The following is a 22,096-nucleotide window of genomic DNA, read 5'->3' as shown; positions in this document are numbered from 1 at the left end:
TTCAGCGTTCAGAGGCGTTGCGTCGTCTTGCTGGTAACATATGTTTTCGAGTTCCATTAAGGGCGTATCATCAAAGCCTACTAGTTAAAAGTGGCGAAATTTTAAAAATTCTGTATTTTGAAGGGAATTATAACAAAATATCAAGTGTGCTATATTTTTGGAAAGTAATTTTAAATTCTTTTCAGTTAATTAAAAATATAGAGGGTGTCCCAAATAAAAAATTAATTTTTCTGTTGATAACTTTTAAATTATTAATTTTAAAAAAATTAAACTTCAACCATTAAATTCTACGTTAAAAGGTGCTTTGGAAATATTTTCATAGAAATAGAAAATTTTCTATAGCAAAAAGTTACAGCGATTTGTTAAAAATGCACATTTTTGAAAAACACCCCTTAACTTCGAAACGGTAACAGATATTGGTGTGCGGTTTTCACCATCATGTTTTTAATGAAAATTGAGCTCCAGACACCGATATTAGTTTCCGTCTATAGAAAAGGGTGTTTCCATTTAAAAGTGTCGAATTTGACCCACCCTGTAGAATTGTACTACAGATGGCTAGGTACGGATGGATACGACTGATACGAGTTTAAAAATTAAATTTAAATCAGAAATACAATCTTGTAGTAAAATTGCATAATAATATGTGTAGACATATTCACAAAACTTGTGTAAATTTACCATAATAAATTTAGTAAAAAATGACGCCACGTCACGTGACTTGTATAGCTAATGCGCATTAAGTATTCGATTGAAAACGTAGTTAGAAGGAAAGACGAAGAACAGTTCAGGAGAAATATAAAAAGTTGGCGATTTTAAAAGATAAATTTACAATGAATAAGTAAATTTACTATGAGATACACATTTTTTACATAAATTCACAAAGGACATTGGTGAATATATTGATATATGTATACGGATATTCGGATATATTATAACATATTTACATACATGCCACAAATTAGCCATACAGCGGTTTTAAAAACGAATTGTAAAACTAAAGGTAAATTTACTACAATAATCTGTGGCAAGAAATACCCATCACTATTGTTATTAAATTCACAAATTAATTTTTTCAGTGTACCGTTTTAGATCAATTTTGGTAAAAACAATGGAGGAACTACTACTTTTATCAATGTAATTATCAAAAATGTATTGAGCAAATTATTCAAATTAACCCCGTTCATCGATAACGTGATCGACAATTTCTTCTGTTATAGAATACTGTATAAATATTTTCTATAGTTCTACAATGTATTAAGTTTCCTCTTTTTTAAATTAATTTTCTTAATCTAAAAATGGAATCGATAACTCAGAAATTCTTATAAATAATAAAATATTTTTCTATTTTATAATATTGCACATTGCAAAATAATGATAACAGTAAATGTTTATTGCGCCATATACATGATTGAAGTATGACTGAATTAATTTTGGAATGCACGTAGGCCTTGATATTTATTTATTTTAAGCCAATAATTAAAGGCTAATAAATAGGATATTGCCATTTACAGATTATATTTGCAATACCAAATACATACTAATCGTGTTTGCAGTAAACAACTCAAGCTATGTAATTAACTTTAGTTAAAAATATACCACTCACACAAATCTAAATAAATGAAACAAAGTCACGTTGTCAAAGTCAGTTACACCATATTCATGAACGACTTGACCGATTTTAATGATGTCTGTTTTTGTTGGAATCCTCCTCTCCGAATAGTAAAACAATTATTAAGCATTCGGAAAAATTGGATTAAACACACCACTATGTCCAGTTTTTCACGGTTTTTAACATGAAAAACCCAATTTCGGCATCCTTATAATATAATATAAGGATGCCGAAATTGGACTTAATGACTTTAGTGAAAAACTGGACATAGTGGTGTGTTTAATCCAATTCAACCAAAAATGTGACTTAGTGGATTTTCGCTGTACGCCCACGATATATCCGATATATATCACTGATATATATCATGCCAACCCTGCATATAGGTGTACCATTTTTATGATTTTTTATCCATTTTTCAAGTATACTGTTTTTTTGGAAAGTTTCTTGCAAAAGTCTACCAATCTCATCAGGTTTTTTGGAAAGTGTTTTCTCTCGTTTACCAATCTCAAGGTGTGGGTTCGATTCCCACACCAGGCATTTCATCAGCCGACTATTTTTATTAAAATAAAAATAGTTTGGGTACCTAGGTCGACTCAGCCTTAAATGAGTACTTGGGATTCACAATCCTGAAGTAATAATAGGCGGTTGAAGCGTAGTGCTAGCCACATTACCTTCCTTGTATACCGAACGGCTCTAGTATAGCAAGCTGTACCTTGCTACTCCCAAGGCGTTAAACGCTATTACGGGAGCTATTATTATTATTCTTACAAAAAACGCGGCAGTATTTATTTGTTTATCAAAATTCGAAAAAATTAACAAAATACATCTAGAAAGTCTGCTCCCTATTTGGAAATAGCATCATTCGGCCAATGAGTCATTTGCACCACAAAATTTTCAAAAAAAACTAAACTTTCAAAAAAAAAATTATAAATATAATTTTCAAAAATCTGAAAAGATTTTGTTGTGAGTTAGTTAAAAGGAATAGCTAATCAGAACATTTTAAAAAATGTTCTGTTTAACTATTCCTTTTAACATTATTTATTATAATAATTTTATTTATATTATTTTTATTTTCTAGTATATTATGGTAGTTATCATTACTAAATGAATCGAGAATATCTTTCAAACATCTTGGTGTAGTTTGCCTATTGACCCTGAGTTTACAAGATAGCCTTGTTAGTTTTCACTACTTCTCTAGCTCAAATCCAACAAAAAACTAATCAAAAATAATTAGATAACAGTAGAATTCAATAGAGTAGTTTAAAACTTATAGCACTAGTTAAATAATAAAATATTATTAGTTTAAATAAAACCCATGTAGTATTACGAATATGAATTATAACAAAGCATTAACTGTGCATATTAATTTTTAATTGATTGGTTTTGATTCGTTACAATCCCCAATATTGGAATTAACTTTAGTTAAAATGCAAAATAGCTAATTATTAAATATACAGGGTGTTTCAAAAAACATGTTCCATCTCTCGTGGGGAGATTCCTCACGTAAAAATAGGATTTCTTTTTCATATAACAAAGCAGAATTGGACCTGTGTTGATAGGTCCAATTCTACTTTGTTTCGTAGCTACAGGGTGTTAAAATCATAATCATTTTTCGATTTATTATAATTTTCTTCCAAGTACTTTTAGTGATTTGCACGAAATTTTGAGGGTAAAACTAAGGGTACTATAAGTGCTACATATTTTAATGTTAAAAAAATGTCGATACATTCATCAGGGACGTGCATATGGGCTATCACTGAAATATTTTTCAAAAAAAAACATGTGCGCCACTGAATTTTTTTCTTTTGATATCAAAATTGTGTAGTCCATTTAATGCCAATTAAAAGTTATCTCTTGATATCTTGTCGAATTCGGTCTCCTTGATGAGAGATGAGATAAACGAAATTTTATTAATCACAATTAATAAAATTATAATAAAAATAAAATTAATAAATTATATATTTTTCCTAATTTACTATTAAATATTATTACTATTAGTCCGACATACAGCAATTTCAAATAATAAAATTATGACATTCATGATAATTACAAAAAAACTAATTTTAAAGTTTTAACATCCTATAACTCGAAAATTATGTATTTCCATACCCATGTTTATAGAAACTTTTTTCATATTTTTTGATGAGGAATCAATGAGTACTTATTTAAAAGTTTTTTTCATGTTAATGATATTACATTTTTTTAAAGGGTGCTATTAGACCTGGATCAAGGCAAATTAATAAAATTGCGTTTATCTCATCAAGGAGGCCGAAATCGACAAAATATCAAAAGACAACTTTTAATCGGCAGTAAACTGCTTACACTATTTCGCAAAAAAAAAACAAAAGAAAAAAGTCAGTGGCGTACATGCATTTTTTAAAAAAATATTCCAGTGATAACCCATATGCACGTCCCTGGTGAATATGGCGACACTTTTTTAGCCTTAAAATATGTCGCATTTATAGTAACTTATACCATCAAAATTTCATTCGAAACGCTAAAAGTACTTGGAAGAAAAGTATAATAAATCGAAAAAATATTAAGATTTAAACACCCTGTAGCTAGGAAACAAAGCAGAATCAGATCTATGTTGATATGAAAAATAAATCTTATTTTTACGTGAGGAATCTCTCCACGAGAGATGGCTCATGTTTTTTGAAACACCCTATATAAAAGCTTTTTGCTCGGCTTTTTGATAGATGATTAATTTATTAATCTATTTATTAATTTTATATTATTTGAATAAGAGATTACATTTTTATTTTAAGTCTTAATTGTAAACTAGTTTGTTATTTCATTAATAATATTATTAACACATTTTTTTTCGTTTCAAAATTCTTAGCCTTTGCTGTAACACAAAACCAGCACGATCTAATCAAAAATAACTTGATAACAATAGAACGATACCACAACGATACATTTTCGAATGTATAAAGTGGTATAGAACTAGTTAAATATTAGTTTACTAAACCATTCTTTAACCTGTCTTTAATTTATACACGGGGTGAGTATAAAAAAACTAACAACTAACCTTGTGGATTGTTAATCCAAAGGATTAATTAGTTATTTATTATTTTGCTTCATTGTTTTCGAAAAAAAATTTGGCTGACTAGTGAAATTTGGTGTCATATAAGGATTTTGCAGATTTTCGCAATTCTTAAAACCCTAAGAAATGAACCTTAATCACTAAAGGAAATGCAGTTCATCATTTTCCAACATTCTAGTACACACTTGTTTCAGAATAAACATTAATCATTTCGAAACCAAAAAATAAATAAGGATAAACACTTTTGAACCGTCAAATTCAATAGGTCGAATATTAGATATTTCGAAAATTGCTAAGAACAGTAATTTTGAGCATGCGCAATTTAATTTGGTATTAGAAAGTATTAGGCTTAGGAACACTAGCATTCGGTTACCTATGTCATTTCACTCACATTAGTCCGAGCAGTTGTGTGAGTGTTGCTTAAAAATATATTTCTAATAGAAATCAATAAGTTAATGTAAAATTCACAAAATTGTATCTTAATTATCTTTGATAAGTAGTAATAAATCAGAAAATTGAAGATTATCAGAAACTTAATTAGTTAACTCTAAACAATTAAGTGATTAGTTTCCTACACGTGTATAGTATTTTTTAATGTTTTATTCTGAAACTATAATATTCTGCACAAGTACGTATCATGCGATCGAAAAAAACGGCGTCAAGGACGGCTGAGAAATTACAATTGAGGATAATTTTGGCGAGGTCAAGCCCTAGACGTCATTTACTTTGGTCCGTACGCTTCTTTATTTTTTAATAGTGCTCACGATTGGCCTTCAGAAAGTTGTAATTTATTTTTCTATTGAGTAAAAATTGTTTTTAAATGGTGTAGCTTAAAATTTAGGAATGCATTTATGGATCTGGGAACGGTCTATCCTTTTTTAATTTCTCTATAATTAGAGTTAATTTTCAACAAGGTTTATGTCAATTTTTTGTAAATATCGTCCAGAGATTGACCTCGTCACACAAGCCTCATTCGCAAGCCGTCTTTGGCGCTTTTTTTTCGATCATACGGTATTTTTAAATCACTTTCTACGGTTTAATGAAAAAAATTTAAAAAAATAACATAAAATACACATTGAAAGGTCAACAAACTCAGCAATTCAAAGAAGTTAAAACAAAAGTACAACAAATCTGACAAAAAAGTTGTTTTAACTACACATATTGTGTAGTCATATTGACTCGAAAAAAAACGGCGTCAACAATGACTATGAAATGGAGATCGCTGTCATTTTATATATAAATTATCTGCGGAATATCATCGATGTTCATTTCCAAGTCAACTGGATGCCGGTTTTTTTCGATCATACGGTATATGCCCTGTCTTTAACGATTAAAAATAATTAATAACAAATAGAACTAACTTGTCAATTCAGTTGTCAAGTGTAAAACCCATTAGAAATTATCCTTAAACTAAATAGGTACATACCTGCACAAGTGTCTCCTGTATAATTCAAGTATCTGGTTAGTCTCTTGGCAAGAAGCGATTTTCCTCTACCCGGTAGGCCTACCATGGCCACCAGTAGAGGGTTGAACTGGTTGGGGAAGCCCCTACGAGGAGCTGTGGCCGATTGGGCACCTGCAACGATAAAACGACCGCTCATTTCGAATGTTTGAGTACGACTGAAATCGACCGCTGGGAATCGTAATGTTATAAACATTGTTGTTAAATTGTCGGTGCTAATAATAAAATTGTTTTGTGAGAATACTTGTAACGTACAGGGTGGACGCGTCGACGATCTGTCACAGAGATAATATTGATATCATCTGTTATCTTAAGAATATGCAAAGAGTGCTTATGCAGTGATTAAATATTTATTTATATTTATTTATTTTAAATTTAAGGAAATGAGAATTTCAACGACTTCATTGTTTTGAGTACTTACTCAGACTTACTGAAGGAATAATAGTTTAAAAAATCATATTAAGAAAAAAATTCTATATCCGTTAATTATATTAAAATAAATAAGGATTATAATATTCGGAGAAAAAAAAACAATATTTTTTAAATGTAATAGAAAAGAATAAATTTCACAAAAAGGGATTAGAATAGATATACAGGGTGTCAAAAAAATAGTGTAATAAACTTCAGTGAGTGATTCTGCAGATAAAAATAAAACAAAAAGTTACTACAAGCATATGCTCTAAGATGCTTTCCAGGGAAGTTACAGTACATCTGCTGGATCTGTGTCTATGAAAGGAATGCGGACAAAAAATATTTAAATAAACAGCAATATATTTTATACGTCGATTTGACGAGTGCGTCACCGCAAATCGCTCCGCCCACTCATTTTATTGGCTACTTGCAAATTTGTTGAATTTTTATTGATGGAACGCGTCGTCTATTTTTTTACGAAAAACATCGAGAGAATATCGTTTCCCCTCTCACGGATACCCCGTAGCTACAGAACGGACAGACGTACTGTACAGCTCTCAAAAAGGTAAATATAAATAATATGTATTTTGTTTATTCTTAAGAACATTGGTTAATCATTTTCCTTGAAATTTGGTATTCTTACAAATATTTTACTAGCAAAGCCAAGGGCGATAGTGTAAAAAAAACAACAGTTCTGAAAGGGTACTGTCCATGAGGGTAGAGGGTAGTCCTAATTGATCATTTTCTATATCCTAATGGATAGAGTAATTTTAACAGATGGCATAAAAAGCTAGGACTTTTTACGTAAAGGTACGTCCATAATGCACCGGCTTCCCGCTTCCCGTGGGGCGTCTTATTTCGTGGCAGGTCTTAACACGTGCTGAACCTGCGCCATTGAAGCAGATAGTGGCCATTAACAACCACTTGCAGGAAGCGGGAATGTCATTTGGCATCATGAAGCTATATATAATCTATTAGCAATAAAAATTAGAGAATTAGTGATAACGTTTTAATTAATTTCACAATGTTTTCACTTGACGGATTAATATAATTTATAGCTTTATGATGTTGGTGTAGCTAAAAATAATCATCAAAAAAGTAGAAAATTAGGATATAAACATAGATTTATGAAAAACTTAAATTGGTGTTATCAGCTTCTTCAGGTGACAAAGCTAGTACTAAATTTATTTTACAATGCGTCTAGAGTTCTCTATGTTATTAGACCAAATATTTACAAAAAATAAATTATACTTTATAGACGATCTATTGGAATTAAGATAACTTACCCTTATTAAATTTGTTACCAATATGCCGCACATAAATTATGGAAAACATTTTTTGAAGTTACATTGAGTATTATAACATATTGTAATAGCTATTTATGTAACTAGTACCTAAAATGATGTTTTTTAGGACGAATCATTACTGTTTGCGGACGAGGCGTTAGCCGAGTCCGAAATAGTAGATGAGTCCTAAAAAACATAATTTAGGTACGTGTTACATACACTATTTTTTGTCATACGCTTTTTACAGTTTTTTAGAACGCATATTTGCAAATTTTCCATATTTGAAATTATAATGTTTGAAAAAGTTGGCTTATAAATTCATATCTTAGTAACGAGTTTGTTTATTTCATCGCATTTTGACATGTCATTCGAAATTTGTCACAAAATCACACAAATTCATCAACAATTTTAAAATGTTCCAAAATCCCGAACATATTGCTAATAAGGCCAAAGAAATCGTGTTGGATTTACTTCCTGTGAAGTCTCGTGCCATTTACCAGAAAGAATATGATGTTTTTAATGAATGGAAAGACAAAAATGGCGTATTCGTTGTAAATGAAGATGTATTGCTAAATTATTTCCACGAAAAAGTAAGTACCTAGGTACCTATTTAAAAGAGGCTTTTAAATTAAAATATTCTTAAATTACAGTCACAAACATTCAAACCATCGTCAATTTGGTCGAAATATTCCATGCTGAGAGCAGTGTTAAGTGTTAAAGAAGATATTTATATTGACAAATTTCCAAAACTTATTGCTTTTTTGAAGAGGAATTCGGTTGGTTACGAGCCTAAAAAGTCTAAGGTTTTGTCCATAAAAGAGATCGGTGATTTTTTGGCCACGGCTAGTGATGAAACTTATTTACTTACTAAGGTAAGTTTGCGATAATGATTTTAAAATATATAGATGGTTTCTTATTCCATTGTATTTGATTTTTAGGTAGCTCTTGTCATTGGCCTTTGTGGAGCATGTAGAAGAGAAGAATTGTACTCTCTACGAGTGCAAGACATCATAGAAAAAGACAACAGCTGCCTTTTAGTTACCCTTGCGGATACAAAACTAATATCAAAAGAGTGTTTCCGGTGGTGAACGAAGGGAACGTTGTCAATCCAGTTGAGTTGTATAGAAAATATGCTTGTCTTAGGCCAAAAAATGTACCACATGATTATGTCTTGTTTGTGACTGTAATTTAAGAATATTTTAATTTAAAAGCCTCTTTTAAATAGGTACCTAGGTACTTACTTTAAACAAATAACTTAGCTTTTGATATTGTTAGTATTTAATAATTTAATTATAAATATATGTATAATTTTATGTGATTTTGTGACAAATTTCGAATGACAAAATAAAACAACCAAATAACGAATTTAGACATTTTAGTCCATAAAGGTTGCCATGACGACCTTTACGGCCTAGGCCGAAAAAGAAACATTTTACGGACTGAAATGAGTCCGTAAAATAGCTGTTTTTGGGAGCGTATGACAAAAAATAAATTTACTTTAATCACCTTCCATCAACTTTTGAATCACCTAATATACCCATAGCCATAGCCGTAGATACCCATGCCAATCCAATAGAGAATAAACAGTATTTCGCCACTACAGTAAAATTGATTATCATAAGTTCACGTTTTGTTAACATGTTTATGACTTGTCTCCATAATAATAATACAAATGAACAATGTCTTTCATTATAATCTGATGACGATTTTTAGTTATTGATAATAGAACAATGGTTATTAAAGGAATAATTACCAATGCTATTAATCAAAATATTTTACCTCCAACTGGAAATTTCTATGAGAATAATAGGCCAGTCGGCAAGTGCATCGATGGCGGGAGCAAATCCGGACAAGCTGGAATAAGTTTTATTTTGTTTAGTTTGGTGTTGAGAAGCACGTATTAAATTTGCACTCCCCGTAAAGCCCGGATTTGGCCGCCATCTTGGAAAAATTGGCTAAAATTCGGTTTATTTTTCATTATTTGTCAATAACTCGATTTCTATCAACTTTAGTGCAAAATATGTAGAGACCAAAATTAAAGAAGAGAAAAAACTCTATAAAAAACGTATGGGTTTTTTTCATGCGACTACCTAAAGTATCGAATTTTGCGAAAACAAAATTTAAGTTTGATATAATGTACGTGTTTAATATATCCGGGGTTAACTGTACTTGTTTCCACACCACCTTGAGCCGCACCCCCGAGACATAAAGCCTAAAAACTTGTTTGCTACTGGTTGGCAGTAGCCTGCTGTCGCGGTCATAATGGAAGAACGTAATTTGCATTATGACCGCAATAACGGACTACATTTTTATTGTTGCGCGACTGGTGGAAAATCAAATTTAACCGCCTTATCTCTCAGGGAGCTGCCTTGAGGTAAAGTACCCGGCGCGTTTTTTTTTAGGGCTTCCCATTTCCAATAGGCCTAATCCACATGTCGTCAACTTAGGTTTCTTTTGAGGTGGAAGGTTCATCAGAGTTCCTTCGTTTTTTTGATGTTACTGGCTGTTCAATATAATCTTCCTGAATATCTTCCACATCTGTATCATATTCCGGATCTGGTTCATAAGGTGCAGAATATTCTTTTCGTTGATCTTTGTCGAGAGGAAAATTGTTCACGTACTCATCTTTGCCTAATTTTGCCACTCCCAAAGTATTCGAACATGATTTGCCCTGACAAAGTGCACACATCACCGAGCAACGCAAACCTGCTTTGCGGCAACTACAAGATGTATTACAACCTTTGGCACATTTACATGAAATCATATTTAATAATTCTTGGGGAGCTGCATCTTGGGAAGCAGCAATGGGCATCAACACATTCTTTGAATTTTCCCATCCCCAATATAGAGGTGATTTTTCATTCCCATACCATAGCTGTATCTGACTGTACCTACGGAAGGAGTGCAAGCGAGCTGCGTCTTTGGTAGGTGCTAGGATTGGTAAGTGCTAGGATGGTGCTAGGATTGGTAAGCTTTTGGTAATAGCTTTTACGAAACACTGGTATCTGTACTTATCTAATGAGTCTCATTTTTTGGACCCATATAGATGAAGAAGCAATCGTTCCTCCAGCTTTTTCTGTATCTTCTGGGCGTTTGGGTCTTTGAAAGTTTGTGCAGCTGTCTGTAATAATTATTTTTCTTGCTGTAAAACTTTAACGAATTACATTTTTCCTTGTCTGTATAATGCGGATGTGGTGCCGCAGCCACTAAATGCGTGGAGAAATAAAAAGAGTAAGGTTCTCGGAAAGACAAAAACTGCCTAGAATAGAGGAAATAATAACTGCTTATAATATATTTAGCGTGTTTAAAAGGAGATAACTTGGAAACGGGTCGTCGCACGGAAAAAGTACAAAGAACGTTTTTTATAGAGTTTTTCCTCTTCTTTAATTTCTGTCTACATTTTTTGGACTAAAGTTGATAGAAATAGAGTTATTGACAAATAATGAAAAATAAACCGAATTTTAGCCACTTTTTCCAAGATGGCGGCCAAATCCGGGCTGTGGGGGTGGTGCAAATTTAATACGTGGTTCCTTACACTAAACTAAACAAAATAAAATTTACTCTAGCTTGTCCGGATTTGCTCCCGCTATAAGCTATTTTTTAATACTTGGCGACTGGTCTATAATCAATTTATAGAACTGTATGTAGAATAGACTACTTAGATTAATTCATCATCAATTATAAATACATGTTGAGTCTTAAATAAGTGCAAATATTTTTAGGGGTAGTATATTTCGACCCCAGAAAAATGTCTATGAGGTTTTTTCGCGATTTTTTTTTTAAATTTTGACTTTTTTGGATTTTATTTAAATTTTTAGTTAAAAAACATAATATCTTTATAATACTGCAACAGATAGTAGATTAAATTTACAAGAAACAAATTATCTAATGATTTTCAAAGTTTGAGCGAAAAGTCTTTTTTTCTAATTTTCAAACTAAAATATATCGGTTATTTTGGACTTATTTGAAAAACGGGAAAGAGAAAATATGTTTCTTTTATCGAGATCTACCAGTCCTGAAAATATTTGCACTTATTTAAGACTCACCCTGTATAACGTAAAACAATATGTAATTTTACGAAAAAAAAATTACCATAAAACAAAAAGAATGCTATCAAATTATTATACATAAATTCATCTAATAATAGTGAATCTATAATCTATTATCTATAGTGCTATAGTATGATTAAATTTTCCTTATATTTTTTTCTGTATGACAAATCATTCAGAGCAATAAAAACATTAAATACCTACCTCAAAGTGCTTTATTAAGGTCAAATAATTTATTGGTGTCAACTTAGATTATTAAATATTTTGGGCTTATCGTTTAAGCCAATTACAAGGAATTGATATATTTTGTGACTTTCATCGACATCAGTAAATATCTATCTCAAAATATGACGGTTTCTTTATTGTCATCAGCTTTTAATTTCTTCAGTTATTTTAAATTATGTCTAGTTTTACATAGTTCCTGTAAAGTGATTTTTTCGGTATTTGCCTAAGCTATTTGTAATGTGAACATCAGATTTTTTAGAATACTTATACGTAAATGTCCAGAGACTAATACTTGTTCCAGAATCTATCCTAAAAAAGTAGTAACTAATCCATGAGAAATATTTATATAATAACTAATGTAATATGGAAATAAATATCCTCATAGATAGGTACTATTTTTCTTCTAAATAAAAAAAATGTTATTTGCAGAATGTCAGTGAAAATTATTTAATAATCAATCAATTTAGAAATATACTAATCATTTTTTTATTTATTACATTACAAGGTTAGAAATATTTAATTAAATTTTTATAATTCTTCTTTCTCGTTAATGTACTGTGTCCTTCACTGGATATTATCAAATATTTTGTCTATTAAAAACCCATTGACGTCATCGATTCCAATCAGGATTGTACTTGACGTATTAATCCGTATCCTATAAACGTTTAAACCAGGAAGATCTTGTGCAACTAGACCAATTTTTCTTTATTTTGAAATTTGAAATGAACTAAATAAAAAAAAACTAAAACTATAATTATTGCAGATATTGTAGATCTCTGCGTGTCATATTGCTCGAGTAAAATAACTAAAATATTATATTTTCCGGATATTAACAATTTTTAGTTATATGAACTCGAATAGTCAAAGAATGAAATTTCTTCTTTTCAGACTTTTGTCGTCCAAATTCTGGGATTTTGGAATTTTTGGGACTTTCAATTAGAGATACTGTTTAATAAAATGTTTATATATCAACTGTAATAAGTATATGAACCCGATGACGTTCACAATCCGGAAAAATATCACTCTACAAGTTCATTACTTCATCACTCTAGTAGTGAATCTTAGAACTACTGACCTTCTTGATTTGTTACCGTGAAGGTTATTGAACGATTTTTCTGCAGAATTTCGAAACGAGACAAACAGTTTAAAATAAGTATAGTATCATCCCAGAGATAAACACCTTGAATACTGAAAGTTTACTCAGATTAAAATAGAAAATATCGAAAAAAATTACAACTACTGATTTCTGATTTATTTCACTAATTGTATTCCTCCCTGTAAATAGTTTTTACGATTTAAATGCAACGGAAATAATACTTCAAACATTAAATTTGATATTATTATATTCCATTATCATAAAATTCTTATCAATCAACGAAAAGTGGCTGAAACAAAACACTCAACTGATTTTAATTTCAATACGTTTTTATATAATTCTATATATAACTTAAGTGTAGATTAACTATTAATATTAAAAGTACTACCAAATTTATCATTTTTAATACGTTTTTCCTTCATGTAGTATTTCGCCAGACAATTTAACCATGTAAAAAATACCGGATGATCAAATAAACAATGGCTTCCACTTGGCTGGGGAATGACGATCGATAACACTCCGTATATATTTTTTTATATAAAATAACAGCAATTTTTATTTTTCAAAGCCATCTCTGACGCTGGTTTTTCAGCGTATTGTTTTATATATGTATAAGTAAAATTAATCTTCTAACTAATATTTAGTATTCTGTCTTTTTAAAACGCAAAATTCACCAATCCAAAAATATATTTATGGCCATAACATTTATTGCACGTTGATCTCTCAAAATGTATAGAAAAAAATACCACTCTTTAGACATGTTTCTTAGTAGTTTAATTATAGATACGCGTTTTCATACAGAAATTTTGAAATTCAGACATTAATACTTGAAATACTCTGACGAAACTATTGCCTGGCTTAAATCAAAGTGTTTTTGATTTTTGAAAATTCCAGATTGCCAAATTATCAATAAGTAGATTAACCGAATTGTTATTGAATCGAGAAAAAAAACAATATATTATCATTCCTAGAATTTTCTTATCTTATTATTCTGTTTCGATGTATTTTTAGTAAAGATCCTCAATGACTGCACAAGTGTATTGCACTTTTCTCTCTTAATCTTTGATAAAATGTTAACGTAAAAGCCAACAAACTACTGGTACAATTCAAATTTAATTTATAACAGTAAATAAATTGTTATAAAATAAACTACTTAGTTAATATGCGATAAAATAGGTCTCAACTGGTAGAGAGAAAAAAAAAACACTCTAGTAAATAACACACAGCATTGGAAGTAATAGAAGAATATATGTATATATTTAGGAGAACTAATACATCTATACTATACTACCAGAAATGGGATGGATCTATACTACAAGAAATCAACAAAAGAATTAAGTTGACATGGAGTACATATGGAAGAAACTCAATCATATTCAGATCTAGAATGCCACTTAACCTAAAGAAGAAAACATTCGATGAATGTGCGAATGACCGATGCGTAAGAAACCTGGACACTTAAAACCGACATTATAAGAAACTTCAATGCTCGATGAAATACAATATTCTGGAAATAGCAAAGAAACACCGTAAGAAATACAGAGGATACGACGAAAGATTCAGGTAATAGATGTCATCCACAGAATCACATCTCTCAAGTGGCAATATGGTCAGGACACCTGGCAAGAAGGTCAAACAACAGATGGAATACAAAAATCACAGCATTGTACCAATGAGAAATTAAGAGGCCTAGAAGAAGACCAAACCTAAGATGAGACCATGATATTAGGAAGTAAGAAGGATAACTTGGACCCGCATAGCCAACAATAGATAACAATGAACCCAATTCCGAAGAGATCATCTAATGTGTAAGAGAGGCTACATCATATCTGGAAATGTTGATGATGATGGTACTACTACTTAGGTATTTCAATCAGTATCAAAGGAATAAAGTAAAAATGTGAGAGAGATTGATACTTGACAATGATTTGAGAGCGTTGCTTTAACACATTGTGTTGTAATCAATCAGAAACAGTCATAATATAGTTTAGCTTTAGTATTTAATATATATGTTACGGTTAAAGTCCGATGTCCGATTAATGTCGACATTAAAAGGGTAATGTTTGGGTTTGGTTAGGTTTTTGGTTGTTTTGTTGTGCGAGATTAACCGGGTAATGTCGACATTAACCGGACATCGGACCTTAACCGTAACATATACATTATAAATGTTCTGTGTATAGCTTTCCTCGGGAATAATATAAGTGGTATATAATCACACATTACCATAACTATTTACCATCCAACAGCAGCAATGGAGGTCATTTTAGACCTAACACCACTGCACATTGTCGTCGGTAGTTATACCAATGCGACAATGATTAGAATGGTCATTGACGGAAACAGTACTGGGAGAATTTTTAGGTCAGAGGCTTGGAACACCCTCAAAAAGAAAATTCCACTTCTCCAACTCCCAGTGGATGACATACCAAGAATTTACAACTTTGAGAAACACCTCACTGTAGTATTGAGTAATAAAAAGGATTGGGAAGGAAGAAACACTTACTCAGCATATAAAAGACCATACCATAACGTGGTATACTCATGCTTCCAAAACCAAAGCAGGGACAGGGATAGGAGTATTTGGGCCAAAAACCAAATACTCCGAACCAATGGACACCTACTCCAGTATCCTTCAGGCAGAAATTTACGCTATCGAAAGATGTGTACAATTTATCTTAGATAGGAACTATTGAAAATAGGAAATTGCCATCCTATCCGATAGTCATGCAGCACTAAACGCGATCAACTCAGTAACCATCAATTCGAGGTTGGTCGAAGAATGCCTAGAGAAGCTCAACAAGTTGGGCAAAGAAAATAAAGTCCACCTACTCTGGGTGCCTGCTCACCAAGGGATAGAAGGCAATGAAAAGCAAATGATCTAGCTAGTAAAGGAGCGAACACTCCACTAACTGGACCAGAACCGTTCTGTTTTCCAAGCGGAAACCAACTGAAAGCGGAACTGAAGAATCTGGAAGACTCCAACCGTAACTTGGAATGGGTGTCCTCCAACGGTCTAAGACACTCGAAAAAGTTCCTCAGAACCTACGACCGAGAAAAATCAAAGGTTTTCCTTGATTTAAGTAAAAACAATCTTCGGGTTGTCACGGGGTTTCTAACAGGACACTGTCTCCTCAACGAACACCTCAGTAGGCTGAAGCTGAGAAACAACGGCGAATGCAGATTCTGTGGGAAATATGGGGAAACACCTGAACACCTCATCACTGAATGCGCCGAGACGACGACCATTCGTGCCATGAACTTTGGTACGGCTGATGTCAAGGATGGAGAGCTAGCCTCTGTGAAGCCGTCTCAGATACTGGCTTTTGTTAAAGCCTTGAGACTGTATGATGAGTTATAACTCGTTATAACTCAAGAAAGGGGAACACACAATAGACCTTTAAGGTCGCGGTGACTAACTCCCCTCCTAAACATTCTACATTCTTCTACATTCAACTATTTACCAGGTCAAATTTGCCACATAAAAATATATTAATACTAGCACATGTTATCATTTACTTGGATTGGATTTGGAATTGGTTTTCCCATCTCATTAATATCACTTTATCAAATCTAAAAATAGGTAAATGATTCGATATGCCAATGCATTTCTAATGATCTACAAGGAACTTCTAAAAATTTAATGGACAAAAAGTTGTATAGTTATTGTTTTAGATATACAGTCTATCAAAACCATTGATTATAATATATAATCTTAATGTTACCACTTATTCTAAATTATTTTTTCATTATTTTTCTACAGAATCCCTTTTTCGTAATGAATTATTCTTCTGATAAAAATATTCAAATAAAATTAAAATTACCTAAGTAGTAAATAATGTGTATACCATTATGGCAAGTTCATTCAAAGAATTTCTAGTAGCATTAAGAGTTTTTCTAGTACGTAAACCTAAGTAGTATTTTGATTTTGTGATTGCTCGCTATCATTTATCATTGTATTTTTGTCGAATATGTCTAATACATACATATAGATGACATAAAGCGGAACAGAAGAACCTGGAGGACTCCATCCGTAACCTGGAATGGGAATCCTCGAAGACACTCGAAAAAGTTCCTCAGAACTTACGACCGAGAAAAATCAAACATTTTCCTTGATTTAAGTAAGAACAATCTATGGATTGTAACAGGGTTTCTAACAAGACACTATATCTCCTCAACGAACTGATCTGCAGTAGATTGCAGCTGAGAAACATGCAGATTCTGGATCTGGAAAAAAATGCAGATTCTGGATCTATGTGGAAAATGGGGAAACGACTACCGTTCGTGCCATAAACTTTGGTACGACTGATGTCGAGGATGGAAAGCTGGCCTCTGTGAAGTCGTCTCAGATACTGGCTTTTGTTAAAGCCCTAACTCCTACTGTATGATGAGTTAGTTATAAGTTATAACTCATCATTGTAGAATGTTTAGGAGGGGGGTTAATCACCACGACCTTACAGATCTGTTGTGTTCCCCTTTCTTGAGTTATAATAGGTTATAACTTATATATAAATGGGTTATAACTTATAACCCACTATAACTCAAGTAAGGAAAACACACAACATATGTATCTATAAGGTCGCGGTGATTAACTCCCCTCCTAAACATTATACATTCTACAAGAGGTAATTTATCTATAATATTATCGTACAAGAGGTAATGCGTTAAAAATCATGACAATGTATGAGAAGCAACGCTTGAAAATTGCCAGTCTAGTGAATCTAGAGAGATAATAAATAATAAATAGAGAAAAATAATCAAGCCCTCAAAAAGTAAAACAAACTAAAACGTTTTAAAAGTTTCGGGAGAATTTATCAAGTAACTTCTTCAATAACAGAAGTATATTATGTAGGTAAAGTTTAAAATTAGACCACTGCATGCAACGTCAATTCCGGTTTAAAACCAGTACTGCTAAAAATAACACATAAAAGAAATTTGCCAACAGAACGGCATAAAGAATATTATTAACTATACCCAAAGAAGAAACACACTTTACATAATTCAAAATACATATACACATAAAAGAGACGTAAACAAACTCATTTGCATCTAGTGTGAGCGGCAGAGTGCAATATTTGTTCCTTTGTTGTCAAGGTCCTTAAGAAAGAGTTAGGTAAATGAACTTTTTACTTTTTGCAACCTTTCTTATGTTTTACAATCAATGGCGTACATAAATAAATACAGACATCAGTTTTAATTATCTGCTGATGATTTCCGACGTGTACCGCTGCTAATGTGATTATGGCTGCCATACATTTATAATAATAGCAAGAGCTTTGTAGAAGAACAGCAAATTAGTGCAATACCTATACAAAAAAAATAAATTTGAAATTCAAATGTTTGTCAAGATTTAACCAGAGCCATCGCAGATTTATATAATAGCTCTAAAAGCCTAAAAGTCTCATGATTTCTTACATTTTGTTTCCTTATAAATACAGTTTCTAGATATGTGAATGTATTTACTCCCTCAAACTTGTCAACTTGTTTCCCTCTCTCAGAATTTATTTGTAGATATCTTGCCTTCCCAAAATCCCTATCTGACCACTCCATAAACTTAGTTTTCTTCTCAAAACACTAAGCCTACTTTTTGCGTCTGTTCTTCTAGCCTTTTGGCCACAGATATCTGCTCTACAATACTAGAGATAGTGGATCCCCCTGTCTTAATCCGTCCCTGATTATACATTTTTCCGTTGTTTTCTTGTTTATTTTGACTTCGTTTACTGTCTCTGGAAGTGTCAATTTTATCATCTTGGTCAATTTCTTGTTAACCCCTAATTCTGTTAAAGCTCTAAACACCTCGACCCTTTTAGGTTTGTCATATGCCTGCTGAAAGTCGATAAATATGAGCACTGTCTGTTTTCCGTATTCGTTAACTCTCCGCTTGTATTTCTCTAAGGGTAAATATTTGGTCAACAGTGCTTCTTCTTTTCCTAGATCCATTCTCATCTACCTCATCCGCTAATATTTCTTTTACATATGATGCCAGTACATAAGCTACATTTATGACTCACTCTTATCTCCCTTCTAATGTATAGGGCAGATTATTTCTTGTTGAAAGTGATTGTTTCCAGGGCTTTTATTCTTTAAATTGTGGATAATTCTTTGTACATTTTCATAATTCGGTGGGGGTGCATCTTTATTTTGATGTCCCATATTTATTTCATGATCTTCCTGCTTGTCTTGCTTATCTTCACTCTCATTTAATAATTCTTCAAAATATTCTTTCCATCTATTCAAAACATCCTCCTCGGTTGATATTATTTGTCCTTCTTTATCTTTAATTTATAGTGTCTTACCTTGTTTTATAATGCTCTTCGCAGATTACTATTAAAATAAAATTACTGCTTTGTTGAGTAAAGTCTATTTTAAAGCAGATTTTCATACTGATCTTTGGCAACTTTGTTGCTCCACCCTAAGCCAAAACCTAGCTACGTCTATGAATGCGAATGGGGGTTATCGTTATTGGCGGAACTACCCCTGTAGTTAGGCCAATGGGCCTCAGGTATAGAGAGCAGAAAACATGATTGAGTGGTTAGAAGAAGTAGTAGAACCCGGATGGCGACAAAAACTACGATAAAACAGGTCAAAGTCTATGCAAGAAAGAGGCAGAAAAAACGGGTGGGTAGTTTATTTTGACCTTCGTATTGATAAGTGTACCGATCTTTATTTATTGACTTTCTACAATATTTTCAATAGAATTATTAGAATTTATTCAATGATTTAGTTTATAGTACACTATTATAATATTCAAATAAAAAAGGGCTTTTATTGCAAATCTAAAAAAAATATTCTTGGGTGTAGGTACATGTAAATGATAAAAACATTAGAGTGTCTCATTTACTATCTAGGTCTTGGTACCTACTTAAATAAAAAAATGCGCCGTCTATGGTTTGATATCGGGTATTCATTCTAAAATTCTTATTATTCTTATTGAAAACTCCTTCAATATTTTGATGATAATAATATTTAGGAAGATCCACATTCAAGGTAGTGAATATAGCTAATTTAAAAACAATAATTTAATTGCTACGTTTATTTATGACACTTTCTAACATTTTCTTCCTATTTAATTGTTTATCATACGAATATAAGCAATCCAATTTCAAAAACTTTAAATCTATATTCTAAAAGCGTGTGTATATTAAGTTTATAAACAAAAACTGGGCACACATGATGGATAATCAATTATTAAAAGAAATTAGTAATTAGCGGAATGGAAAGTTTCGTTTGCGTCAAAGTCGATACATAAAGTAAATATTGCTAAGTAGTTTAACAATACATATACATTCAGCGTGTGCTAAATATTGGCTTATAATGATTAAAGTGATAAGAAATTTAATTACCCATATAACAGCATTTTATATATATTAAAGGTATTGATCCACTTGCATATCGTTCTGAGGGCGTTATCAATTTTGTTTAATATACCGTATGATCGAAAAATAATTAAGCAGTTAAAGACGGCTGGGGAATGACAACTGGCGAGGTCAATCACTAGACGTCATTTACTAAAAATTGACTTGATCAATGTCAAAAATGAACACTAATTATGGAAAGATTAAAGAGAGATAGAACGATACCAGACACATAAATCAATTTCCAAAGAATTATTTTTTAATATAAAATTAAATTACTTCTTAAATAGTCTATTACATTACTGTTCGGGTCGTTCTCTGGGGTCGGGTAAAGCGGGTGTGCGGTTGAAGGGATTACACATTATATTTCAGAAATATGCCTAAGGCTGAGCCTAAGCCCATATATATATTAACTAAAGTTAAGCCACACCCAAAATTCCAAACACACGTGCTTTGATTAAGGCTTGATTAAGGTTTGCAGAGCTTCAGAATTTGCCATAAAATAACGAGCAATTTGTTACCAAACCATATAAATTATATATCACTGTAATCACAAAACTTCAATCTATTTCCGTATTTTAACGGAATTTTAAAGTATGTCTTTATTTTCGAGAAAATTTAGCCCAAACATAAGGAATATTTTGTTGATGTTTGACCATCAAAATCTTAAAAATAAAGAAGTTGTCTAAAAAGGTGCTACAATACGGATATAGTAAAATCCTTTCTCTTTAATTGCCTTCTTCATTTGTGTCCAAATAGCTAGCCAGTTTTACATACATTGTTAAATGCCGAACGCTTATTTTACTACTTTTTCGGACTAGGTGAAATCGACTCTTAAGGCCAACTGCAGTAAGCGCCATACAAAAATAAAGAAGGGTAAATGATGTCTAGGGCTTGACCTGGCCAAAATTATCATCGATTGTCATTCCCCAAATTATTTTTTTTCTATTGTATGGTAATGCTATAAAGTAGGTAAAATCTCTCTGTCAAGAGATTTAGACAGTTGACATCCCAAAAATGGCAATAACAATGGTAACTGTCACGGTCATATATTGTCTGGTTGGATAGACTGTATGTTTTGAATAAGGGAATCTACTGTTATACTAGTTTAGATATTTATAGTTTTGGTGAGATTTCACTGAAAACTGGCACAAATATTTAAAATTCTATTATTTAAAATAATGCAATTAATAGATATAGTTTCTATATAACGTTTTATCTTACGTTTTACCTGTCTATGTTAAAATTGATGACCGTCTGGAGAACTGCCGACAGTTCTGTAAATGGTCTTCCATCTTAGCACGGTCTTAGCACTTTCTAGACATAATCTTTTACCTGCCAGTTAAACGAGAGGCAGGTAAGACCCATCAAAGATATCGTCCTACATAAAGGATGCACAAGGAATTTAATCGGGTCCCTTACACCAAACAGAACAGAACATATGATTTTACATTATGGGTAGATAACGAGACATTGAAAACAGAGTCTTCAATATGGTTTAGCCAGTAGACAACGTACTACGCAAAACGATGATGGTAGTTTGTGTGCATAAGTTAAAAA

General features: G+C 31.9%; 1 protein-coding gene across 1 annotated transcript in view; it reads right to left on the bottom strand.

Moving 5' to 3' along the window:
• Positions 1-22,096, bottom strand: part of LOC115877863 (6-phosphofructo-2-kinase/fructose-2,6-bisphosphatase-like) — a 91,497-nt gene that overhangs the window by 59,760 nt on the left and 9,641 nt on the right. The window contains exon 2 of the mRNA XM_030894205.1: positions 6,082-6,231. Coding sequence (XP_030750065.1) covers positions 6,082-6,231 — 150 coding nt within the window. The remainder of the gene's footprint in view (positions 1-6,081; positions 6,232-22,096) is intronic.

The sequence above is a fragment of the Sitophilus oryzae genome, unplaced genomic scaffold, assembly GCF_002938485.1.
Source record: "Sitophilus oryzae breed Bouriz unplaced genomic scaffold, Soryzae_2.0 scaffold_1499_pilon_pilon, whole genome shotgun sequence".
NCBI lineage: Eukaryota > Metazoa > Arthropoda > Insecta > Coleoptera > Curculionidae > Sitophilus > Sitophilus oryzae.
The sequence above is the reverse complement of the archived record's forward strand: the minus strand, read 5'-3'. Positions and strand labels throughout refer to the sequence as shown.